Source organism: Macaca mulatta, chromosome 19 (genome assembly GCF_049350105.2).
Source record: "Macaca mulatta isolate MMU2019108-1 chromosome 19, T2T-MMU8v2.0, whole genome shotgun sequence".
NCBI lineage: Eukaryota > Metazoa > Chordata > Mammalia > Primates > Cercopithecidae > Macaca > Macaca mulatta.
In genome coordinates this window covers 23679075-23691379 of record NC_133424.1, presented here as the reverse complement: position 1 = coordinate 23691379, position 12305 = coordinate 23679075, and the positions used below count along the sequence as shown (strand labels likewise).

Sequence of the window (12305 nt, the reverse complement as noted above, 5' to 3'; positions counted from 1 at the left end):
TATCCAAAAAATTAAACGTGAAAGCAGGCAGCATTAGAATATAATTAACAATTTATCACTTTTGGTCTTCTCAATTTTGAGAGATACATCAAAACTTTAAATACTGAGGCCTGGCGCAGTGGCTCATGCCTGTAATCCCAGCACTTGGGAGGCTGAAGCAGACAAATCACCTGAGGTCGGAGTTCGAGACCAGCCTGACCAACATGGAGAAACCTTTTGTCTACTAAAAATACAAATTAGCTGGGCGTGGTGGCGCATTCCTGTAATCTCAGCTACTCGGGAGACTGAGGCAGGAGAATTGCTTGAACCCAGGAGGCAGAGGTTGCGGTGAGCCAGGATCACACCATCGCACTCCAGCCTGGGCAACAAGAGCAAAACTATGTATCAAAAAAAAAAAAAAAAAACACTTTAGATATTAATATCACTCCATCACCATCAAAAGTGTACTTATTGGCCGGGCATGGTGGCTCATGTGTGTAATCCCAGTACTTTGGGAGGCTGAGGCAGGCAGATCACCTGAGGTCAGAGTTCAAGACCAGGCTGGCCCGTATGGTGAAACCCCATCTCTACAAAAATACAAAAATTAACCGAGCATGATAGCAGGTGCCTGTAATTCCAGCTACTTGGGAGGCTGAGGCGGGAGAATCGCTTGAACCCAGGAGGTGGAGGTTATAATGAGCCGAGATCGTGCCACTGTACTCTAACCTGGGCCACAAAGCAAGACTGTTTCAAAAAATAAAAATAAAAATTTACTTATTTAGCGTCAAATCGTACTGTAAAAAAGCGGAACTGTGGGGTTAAGTGGAAATGTGGTTTCAGGTTATTTTATTTTATTTATATTTATATTTTTTGAGATGAAGTTTCGCTCTGTCACCCAGGCTGGAGTGCAATGGTGTGATCTCGGCTCACTGCAACCTCCGCCTCCCAGCTTCAAGCAATTCTCCCGCCTGGGCCTCCCAAGTAGCTGTAATTACAAGCGCCTGCCACCACCTACGGCTAATTTTTGTATTTTTGGTAGAGACAGAGTTTCACCACGTTGGCCAGAATAATCTCGAACTCCTGACCTCAGGTGATCCGCCCGCCTCAGCCTCCCAAAGTACTGGGATTATAGGCATGAGCCACCAAGCCCAGCCGATTATTCATTTTTTAAAAGGTTAGAGGGGGCTTCCTTGTGTTGAAATCTGCTGTTTCCAGAAGAAAAATATAAACCTGGTCTGTTTTAGGATCTACCTATTTTCTTAAATTTTCAGTTTGATTATGTCACATTTAGCACAAGTGACTCATTTTGGTTCAGTTTGGTTTGCTCTGTTTGGAACTAGTACACAAGCTCAGTTTAGAATGATGGACTCCAATAACTTTTTGCTTTGAGACAGAGTCTCGCTCTGTCACCAGGCTGGAGTGCAGTGGCATGATCTTGGCTCATTGAAACCTCCGCCTCCTGGGTTCAAGCCATTCTCCTGCCTCAGCCTCCCAAGTAGCTGGGATTACAGGCACGTGCCACCACACCCAGCTAATTTTTGTATTTTTGGTAGAGACAGAGTTTCACCCCATTGGCCAGGATGGTCTTGACCTCCTGACCTTGTGATCTGCCCACGTCAGCCCACAAAGTACTGGGATTACAGTTGTGAGCCACCATGCCCAGCCAACTATGTTTTTAAAACTCTCCCTTTTTGGTAAAGTTCTTACGTAGGTCAGAGTGTGACCAAAACTCAGGGCCTTAGTGCCATTCTCAATTTCCATTATTTAGGATTTTTGTCCTTATAATGTTATTCACAGGTTATGGTGTCTTCATAGTCACATATGTCTTTGAGTTTCTGTCATTCTAGTTAAAGAGAGACCATAGAGATGACTGCATGTGAACCTTTATAACTTTTGAGAGAATACGGTGCAGTAGGGAGACTACTATTTTGATTATCAGGAGGATAATACCAAGAGTTGAAACCGGCTGGGCATGGTGACTCATGCTTGTAATCCTAGCATTGTGGGAGGCCAAGGCGGGCAGATTACCTAAGGTCAGGAGTTGAAGATCACCCTGGCCAACATGGTGAAACCCTGTCTCTACTAAAAATACTAAAAATTAGCCAGGTGCAGTGGTGCACACCTGTAATCCCAGCCACTCAGGAGGCTGAGGCAGGATAATCGCTTGAACCCAGGAGGTGGAGGTTGCGGTGAGTCAAGATCATGCCACTGCACTCCAGCCTGGGCTACAGAGCGTTCAGAAAAAAAAAAAATAATAATAATAATAATTGAAACCATGATTCTTAGTCAAAGTCCCCATGAACAACCAACTAAAACTCAATTGATTAAATAATTAGCTAGATAAATGATCTCATTTCAACCAAGCAGCCTGTTCATTACTCCCCTACAATTGCATCTTTGTAATACCCAATGTATTCTACCATATGCAACTACAAGTATTAGCAACTACACAGGTAGTTCTCTGTTTATCCAGTAAGTAATCAAAAGAAATTATCTTATTAAGCACAACTTTAGTAACAACATTTAATGCCTGTTGTGTAACCGTAGCCTTTACATTAGAATCTGCTATAGAGCCCTATTTTGGGGGATACATTTCTGACCATTGCTTCATTTATGTTAAGCCTTGGAAAAAATGATCTAACAAATGATGCCCATTCAGAAGAGTAATGGCCTGCTGGCAATGCTTTTTAACCCATTCTGAAGAAGTTATTTTTAACTTATGAAGTAAGTTTAAAGCAGTGGATCAACATTCTGTTTCTGATATTATGAGGCAACAAATGTTTCATTAAAACTTCTCACCCACATTAGCCCTTCATCTTTTACCTATCAAGGCAAAAGTTTTGTTATACATAATGTTAGCAAAATTCTCTACCAATGGGCCAGGCACTGTGGGTCACGCCTGTAATCCCAGCACTTTGGGAGGCCAAGGTGGGCAGATCACAAGGTCAGGAGTTCGAGACCAGCCTGGTCAATATGGTGAAACCCTGTTTTTACTAAAAATACAAAAATTAACCTGGCATGGTAGCAGGCGCCTGTAGTCCCAGCTACTCTGGAGGCTGAGGCGAGAGAATCGGTTGAATCTGGGAGGCAGAGGTTGCAGTGAACCGAGATCCCACCACTGTACTCCAGCCTGGATGGCAAAACAAGACTCTGTCTCAAAAAAAAAAAAAAAAAAAAAAAACTCTACCTATGAGTATATGCCATGAGTGCATACAAGAGATTCCTTTTTTATTTCTGTTGTTCGTAGAGCCATTAGAAAACTGTGAATAAATTCTGCCATGATAGCAGAGATGTCTTAATTTTTTCTTTCTTTCTTTTTTTCTTTTGAGACAGAGTCTCGCTCCATAGCCCAGGCTGGAGTGCAGTGGTACAATCTCAGCTCACTGCAACCTCTGCCACCCAGGTCCCAATGCAAGCAATTCTCCTGCCTCAGCCTCCCGAGTAGCTGGGATTACAGGCACATGCCACAATGCCCAGCTAATTTTTATATTTTTTATTTTATTTTTATTTTTTTTGAGATGGAGTCTTGCTCTGTTGTGCAGGCTGGAGTAGAGTGGTGCGATCTTGGCTCACTACAACCTCCACCTCCTGGGTTCAAGAGATTCTCCTGCCTCAGCCTCCTGAGTAGCTGGGATTACAGGCGTACACCACTACACCCGACTAATTGCTAATTTTTGTATTTTCAGTAGAGACGGGGTTTCACCATGTTGGCCAGGCTGGTCTTGAACTCCTGACCTCATAATCCACCCACCTCGGCCTCCCAAAGTGCTGGTATTACAGGGTGAGCCACCGTGCCCGGCCTTGATTTTTGATCTTATAAAGAAAGCTGTCTAGATCAAGATTACTATCTTCTTTTGAGGAGAAACGTTCCTGCTTAGCTTTACTTAAGATCTCCTATGGGTTTACAATTGAAAGAGTTTGGAGATGCCCTTCTAAGCTGTGAGACTATGAACCCGATGTTCAAGGCCTTGAAGTCTTGCTTCAGGGTAGATGGCAGGCAGACTCAGTCTCTGGATTCTAGATTATAAAGGGTTCTACAATCCTCAGTCAATAGACTATTCAAGACTTTTTTTACTAGGTGAAAATATGCTATATTAGACCTCTGGCCAGGTGCAGTGGCTCATGCCTGTAATCCCAGCACTTTGGGAGGCCGAGTGGGGGTGGACCACCTGAGGTCAGGAGCTTGAGGCCAGCCTGGCCAACGTGATGAAACCCCATCTCTCCTAAAAATACAAAAAAATTAGCTGGGCGTTGTGGTAGGCATCTGTAGTCCCAGCTACTTGGGAGGTTGAGGCAGGAGAATTGGTTGAACCCAGGAGGCCAAAGTTGCAGGGAGCCGAGATCATGCCATTGCACTCCAGCCTGGGCAACAAGAGTGAAACTCTGTCTCAAAAAAAAAAGGAATATTAGACTTTCATGGAAAACCCAAATGCCCATCAATGATAGACTGGATTAAAAAAATGTGGTCCATATACATCATGGAATACTACACAGCCATGAAAAAGAATGAGATCATGTCCTTTGCAGGGACATAGATGAAGCTGGAAGTTCTCATCCTCAGCAAACTAATACAGGAAGAGAAAACCAAACATCTCATGTTCTCATTCATAAGTGGAAGTTTAGCAATGAGAACACATGGACACAGGAAGGGGAACAACACACACCAAGGCCTGTTGGAGGGTGGGGAGCAAGGGTACAAAACTTAGAAGATGGGTCAATAGGTGCAGCAGACCACCATGGCACACATATACCTATGCAACAAACCTGCACATTCTACACATGTATCCCAGAACTTAAAGTACAATTTAAAAAAATAAATAAACATTAGACTTCAGTAGCAGACAATATATGAGCTTCTATTAGGTGCATAGGCCTTCCAGTGAGTGTGTTATATGGGCCAACTGGTTTTTTTTTTTGTTGTTTTTTTGTTTGTTTGTTTGTTTGTTTTGAGATGCAGTCTCGCTCTGTCACTCAGGCTGGAATGCAGCAGCATGATCTCAGCTCACTGCAACCTCCACCTCCCACATTCAAGTGATTCTTCTGCCTCAGCCTCCCGAATAGCTGGGACTACAGGTGCATACCAGCACGCCCATCTAAGTTCTGTATTTTCAATATAGACAGGGGTTTCGCCATGTTGGCCAGGCTGGCCTTGAACTCCTGACCTCGTGATCCACGCACCTCGGCCTCCCAGAGTGCTGGGATTGTGGCGTGAGCAACCACACCCGCCAGGCCAACATATTTTTTCCTCTCTCAGTGGATCTGATTGTCATCAATCTGCAATTACAAAAGCAATCCAGTCAATTTAGTTAGCTTTACACAATACTATTGTATCTGTAATTCCTTATTTAACAGTTTTACAACTTTTCTAGTGAAATAAGTATCTTTATCATTGGAGCCTTTTTCAGAAATTTTCCATGAGAAAAATATATTTCCTTATATCCTTTTAGCTACTGTTATAACATCAGCTTTCTTGCATAAGAAAGCTTTTATATTACCAGAAAATATGCATTAAAATGATAATTGAATAAAATTCTTGTATCCATGATTAAATGGCCCATCAGGTAGCAGAAATGTATATGAAGTTTTGATTGTCTTCTCAGGATTAAATGTTTGATGAGAAAACATTGGTCTTAACCTATTTTAGTAATTTATTATAGAATAATCAGCACACACACTTAATTTATATTCAATTTAGATTATTTTATCTCTTCTGTGATGAGTAATGGAATGTAGAGCTGTTAATAATGGAAGCTTTAAGAACTCAGGAATGAACAAGTGGCTGTTGGCTGTCTAGGTTCTTAATGAGTCCACACTTAACATTAAATTTATGTGCTTTTAAATACCAGGTTTGTTTCTCCAATTTAGGAGCATAGCACTGAAAACTGAGGGATTATCATAGGTAGTTTGACTCAGACCACAGAGTTTACTGAAATGGTATATCTAAAAAATTTTAGTATGGCTGTTTTAGCATAATATCTTTTTTTTTTTTTTTTTGAGACGGAGTCTTGCTCTGTCGCCCAGGCTGGAGTGCAGTGGTTCAATCTTGGCTCACTGCAAGCTCCGCCTCCCAGGTTCATGCCATTCTCCTGCCTCAGCCTCCCGTGTAGCTGGGACTACAGGCGCCCGCCACCGCACCCGGCTAATTTTTTGTATTTTTAGTAGAGACGGGGTTTCACCGTGTTAGCCAGGATAGTCTCGATCTCCTGACCTCATGATCCTCCCGTCTCGGCCTCCCAAAGTGCTGGGATTACAGGCGTAGTGTAATATCTTAAAATACTCTGTCACATTAGATTACACAGAGTATTTTCCTAATATTCAAATAATTTTGATTTGCCTAGGTTAGCAGTTTTATAAGAGTTAGTCTCTTCATTAGAATTCCCACAATCCTTATGCAGAATAAACAATATGATCCTAAAATGGCCAGAAACCTGCACTCAATTTGTCTGGGCCCTTTCCAACTTTTCATGAACCTCCTTAGAGACATAATACTCTAGAATTTTGCAAGCTTTTGAGATTTTTAGAAACTACATCAGAATTAAACCATTAACTGTGCAAATAAAATGGTTATAAAGAAATAAAAATTGATTATATCTGTGGCCTACAATAATTTATCAAAATCACCATAATTATGACTACTAGAATATACTCAGATATATAAAATTTTTGAAATTTCATATTATTTTGATATAAATATTAATCACACATTTATTAAAATATAAGTTGAAGGTCAAATACCATTTTTATTTAATTCTTGTTTTGTTTTGTTTTGTTTTGTTTTTTAAAGGAACTCTAGCTCTGTCACCCAGGCTGGAGTGCAGTGGAACAATCTCAGCTCACTGCAACCTGCAGCTACTGAGTTCAAGCGATTCTCCTGCCTCAGCCTCCCGAGTAGCTGGGATTACAGGAATGGGCCACCATGCCCAACTAATTTTGGTATTTTTAGTAGAGACAGGGTTTCACCATTTTTGCCAGGCTGGTCTCGAACTCCTGACCTCCAGTGATCCACCTGCCTCAGCCTCCCAAAGTGCTAGGATTACAGGCGTGAGTCACCACACCTGATCCAAAAATTGTTTTTAATTTGACAATGCTTCCCATGTAATTAAACAAATCAAGTAATTCTGTTTATCATTCTTTTAGATGCTGCATTGGCGCTCTGTAGCATCCAAAAGTTAGTGGTCAAAAAGAAGACAATTTTTAAACTGAAATTTGATTTCGGGAAGCTTGGAAATTATGCCAAAAGCTCAAAATAGAGCCTAGCGCAGTGGCTCACGCCTGTAATCCCAGCACTTTGGGAGGCCGAGGCGGGCGGATCACAAAGTCAGGAGATCAAGACCATCCTGGCCAATGTGGTGAAACCCCATCTCTACTAAAAATACAAAAACTAGCTGGACACGGTGGTGTGTGCCTGTAATCCCAGCTACTCAGGAGGCTGAGGCAGGGGAATCAATTGAACCAGGGAGTCGGAGGTTGCAGTGAGCCAAGATCGCACCATTGGACTCCAGCCTGGGTGACAGAGCGAGACTCTGTCCTAAAAAAAAAAAAAAAAAAAAAAAAAGTGAGAAAGAAAGAGAGAAAAAAGCTCAAAATAGGCTGGGCCCGGCGGTTCACTCCTGTAATCCCAGCACTTTGGGAGGCCATGGCTGGGTTACCTGAAGTCAGGAGTTCCATACCAGCCTGACCAACATGGTGAAATCCCGTCCCTACTAAAATACAACAAAAAAAAAATTAGCCGGGCGTGGTAGTGGGCGACTGTAATCCCACCTACTCGGGATACTAAGGCAGGAGAATCGCTCAAACTCAGTAGCTGGAGATTGCAGTGAGCCAAGTGGCGCCACTGCACTCCAGCCTGGACGACAGAGCAAGACTTCATCTCAAAAAAAATAAATAAATAAAAACAGTTTTGATATTTGTAGGCTATTTATGATTTTCAACACTTACTAAAAGTACTTTGCCTGAAACAACCTCTTAACTTGAAGTCGAGTGACTATAGACAGGGTCTCACTCTGTCACCCAGGCTGGAGTGTAGTGGCCCGATCTCGGCTCACTGCAACCTCCCCTTCCGGTGTTCAAGTGAGTCTCCAGCCTCAGCCTCTCGAGTAGCTGAGGCTAAGCTAATTTTCGTATTTTAAGTAGAGATGGGGTTTCACCATGTTGGTCAGGCTGATCTCAAACTCCTAACCTCAGGAGATCTGCCCTCCTCGGCCTCCCAAAGTGCTGGGATTACAAGCGTAAACTACCACACCGGTCCTGTCTTTTGATTTTTAAAATTGCAGAGCTGCTTTTCAAGATCCCAAAGTCAGAAGCTGCCATGGGGCAAATCTTTGCAGCAAACATGGAAATCACACACAGCGAATGCATCCCCCACCCTGAACCAATTGTTTTCATCCCAGCCTGCATGTAAAAATCACCCCGGGGGCTTTTTAAAACCTTCAAATATGCTGGATCCCGTGGCTCATGCCTGTAAACCCGGCACTCAGGAGGAGGAGGTGGGCAGGTAACCTGAGGTCAGGAGTTCAAGACCAGCCTGGCCAACATGGTGAAACCTCGTCTCTACTAAAAATACAAAAATTATCAGAGCGTGGTGGTGGGCATCTATAATTCCAGCTACTTAGGAGGCTGAGGCGGGAGAATCGCTTGAACCTGGGAGGTGGAAGTTGCAGTGAGCCGAGATCTCACCACTGCACTCCATCCTAGGTGACAGAGAGAAACTATATCAAAAAAAAAAAAAAGGAAAATCTGTTATTTTATTTAATTACAATAAAAGGTTAAAAAGTGGCCATTCTCTGTGATTTTGAAAGCAGCATTGTCTAAACAGATGTGTATTTGCATCTATATTTACCTTTGCATATATTTATGACATCTGTCTAGTCATTCTTTATCCATTCATAGAATGTATTTTAAAAGGATGCATTTAAAATAAGTAGAGTGTCTGATAAAAGAAGCATTTGAAATGTATTAAAAAGTTAGTTGATTACATAGTGTCCAGATACTTACATGTTCACTCAGAATATATAAAGTAAGATTATTATATCGTCTTACAGATAATTAAAAAATATTTTAAAAATATGTGGCTAAGGTTATCAGTTGAAAATAAGTGAGAATATATTTATTTGCACAGATAATAAAAATGCTTTTCAAACTGGATACAAAATACAAAATGTATCATGGAAAAAGTCAGATAATGTACATTATTTAAAAGATATACAACTCTGTGCTACAAAAGTTATGCCACATAGAGAACGTGTTACTAATGCAGGGTGTCCGGGTTCTTGGCAACTTGAACAAAGAATTAGATTAAGTAAAATATACTAGTATAAACAAAATTTGGAGCATAATTCTCTCCACCTGATTTCCCCAAAATTTGAAAACTAGTTGTGAGTATTCCTTTTTTTTTTTTTTTTTTTTTTGAGGTGTAGCCTCGCTCTGTCACTAGGCTGGAGTGCAGTGGTGCAATCTTGGCTCACTGCAACCTCCCACTCTCTGGTTCAAGCGATTCTCCTGCCTCAGCCTGCTGAGTAGCTGGGATTACAGATACGTGCCACCATGCCCAGCTAATTTTTGTATTTTTAGTAGAGACAGAGTTTCCCCATGTTGTCCAGGATGGTCTTGATCTCCTGACTTTGTGATCTAACCACCTGGCCTCCCAAAGTGCTGGGATTACAGGCATGAGCCACCGTGCCCAGTTGTGAATATTCTTAGCTTATAACAATATAGTTATTTGCATAAGTGCAATAAAAATCTGTTTTCTTCCTGGGTGCAGTGGCTCACAACTATAATCCCAGCACTTTGAAAGGCTGAGGTGAGTGAATCGCTTGAGCTCAGGAGTTCAAGACCAGTCTGGGCAACATTATGAGACACCCCCTTCCGTCTACCAAAAAATATATAAAAATTTGGCAGGCATGATGGCACTCACCTGTAGTCCCAGCTACTTGGGAGGCTGAGGTGAGAGGATCACCTCAGGGCAGGAGCCAGAGATTGCAGTGAGCTGAGATTGCACCACTGCACTCCAGCCAGGGTGACAGAGCAAGACACTGTCTCAAAAAAAAAAAAAAAAAAAAATCTGGTTTTTTTAACCAAGTTATTGCCTAGAATGGCATGCTTTCAGATACAGACCCCTTTAAGGTAAGAATTCCACTTTCTGACAGGCCCAGGAGCCCAAGTTTTTTATGACCTGGGGGTGTTTTGCTGAAAGATTTACCTTCATCATAGGTTCGAGGATTCATGAGCAAAAGAAACCACAATATTACACTCAAATGCAGTTCAGAGAAAAGTTTAATGATAAATGAAGCAAGAGTATAATGGTAAACTTAGCAAAGACTAAAGTAGGAGAAAAGGAAAATACGTACATATATACACCAAATTTGGGAGGATACCTACATCCAGATCAAGCAATGCTGGGAAGTTCCAGAAATAGCCATCTGGAGTTCCAGTTAGAAGAATCCCTGGGTAGTGCATCTACTCTACAGGTGAGACTTCAAGAGAGTGGTCGGAGGCTCCCAGCTTACATTCTCGGGGCCAGTAGCTGACATTGTCAGTAGCATTCAAATGTGCAGCCTTCAAGGTTTAGTCAATAATGCTTAATCTTTTAGTTTGTGTCTCTCAGGATGTTCTGAAACACAGAGAATTGGTCAGATTCCCAAGTTTTGAGAAGTTCTATAGCGTACGCCCTGTCTTATTTGAAGTTTCTCATCCTGAAAGAGAATCTGAATTTTCCAACCCAGCTGAACACTCAGTGCCTGCCCTTGAACACACATTCTGGTTTTCTCACCGAGTCCCTGCTTGCTCCTGCCCACCTGACCATCCCAGGCAGGTGACTGGTGTTTCTGCCCCATGTGTGTTTTGGCTGTGAGGGTCACTGGTGGGCCACCATTGAGAAGGCACTGGAACTGGCCTCATTATCTGGGGTGTCACACGAAGTTCTTGGTCTCACAGCCAATGAAATCAAGGCGCAGACACTCCAAAGGTGAGGTTAGAGCAGAATTTTAATAAGCAAAGGGAAGAAAGCTCTCTGGCATAGAGAGGACTCCCAGGAAAAAGAGTTGTCGTTTTAAAGTGAAAAGCCCAAGGGATTTTATAAACAAGCTGGTCAGGAGAGGTGCTTCATTTACATAAGGTGGGAAAATCCAGTCAGGACTAGGTGTGTCATTGTGTCCTTTGCATAAGGTGCAAACTTCTGACAGTCCCCACTCCAGCGTTGTTGTTGTTGTTGTTTTTCAGACGGAGTTTTGCTCGTGTTGCCTGGGCTAGAGTGCAATGGCGTGGTCTTGGCTCACTGCTGCCTCCACCTGCTGGTTTAAGCGATTCTCCTGCCTCAGTCTCCTGAGTAGCTGGGACTACAGGCACGTGCCACCACACCCGGCTACTTTTTTGTGTGCTTTTAGTAGAGACAGGGGTTCACCATGTTAGCCAGGATGGTTTCGATCTCCTGACTTCATGATCCGCCTGACTCAGCCTCCCAAAGTGCTGGGATTACAGCCGTGAGCCACTGCACCCAGCCAAGCCCTAACTCTTGAGTGAGACCATAGGTCTTTTTGTTTTAGCCCCAATTCGGTTCATGGCATGTTTTTAATTTTGGGGGAATGCAACCTTTATTCCAGAAAAATTTTCCTCCACAGTAATGATCACCAATGTCAGGGCACCTAGCACAGTGCCTTGCACATAGGGTGCACTCAATATATATGGAACTGGGTTGATTCAGGAACAAAACCAATAGCAAAGTTGGTTCTGCAAAGAACACTAATTTGGTAATATTGGTAAGACTGAAAGGCCATGTCTTAGGGATAAACATTTTTTCATTCATTTGAGAAATAATTTGCAACTAGGTCACCTAAAAGTGTTGGTTTACAGCAGAGGCATTTGAGCTTGGCTGCACTGGCATCACATAGAGATATTTAAACTACACTGTTGCCCAGTTTCCACTCCAGGAACCTGATTTAATTGGGGTGTGGCAACTCGTGTTTGGGGGATTTTTAAAGACCCGCCCACCCGAGGTGATTTTTACATGCAGACTTGGGTGAAAACAATTGGTTCAGGGTGAGGGATGCATTCACTGTGTGTGATTTCCACGTGTGCTTCTGAGATTTGTCCCATGGCTGCTTCTGACTTTGACATCTTCAACAGCAGCTCTGCTATTTTTAAAATCAAAATACAGGCCAGGTGGGGTGGCTCATGCCTGTAATCCCAGCACTTTGGGAAGCCAAGGCGAGTGAATCACCTGAGGTCAGCAGTTTGAGGTCAGCCTTGCAAACATGGCAAAACCCTGTCTCTACTAAAAATAGAAAAATCAGCCGGGCATGGTTGCGCACTCCTGAATTCTCAGCTACTCG

General features: G+C 42.6%; 1 protein-coding gene and 1 pseudogene across 1 annotated transcript in view; both read right to left on the bottom strand.

The window, feature by feature from the left end:
• LOC100424307 (uncharacterized) overlaps positions 1-1740 on the bottom strand; it is an 87381-nt gene extending 85641 nt beyond the window's left edge. Inside the window, 1 exon segment of the mRNA XM_077979902.1 lies at positions 1687-1740. Coding sequence (XP_077836028.1) covers positions 1687-1740 — 54 coding nt within the window.
• A 1176-nt stretch (positions 1741-2916) lies between these two features.
• The window catches only part of LOC144337080 (zinc finger protein ENSP00000375192-like), a 34324-nt pseudogene continuing 24935 nt past the window's right edge, over positions 2917-12305 (bottom strand).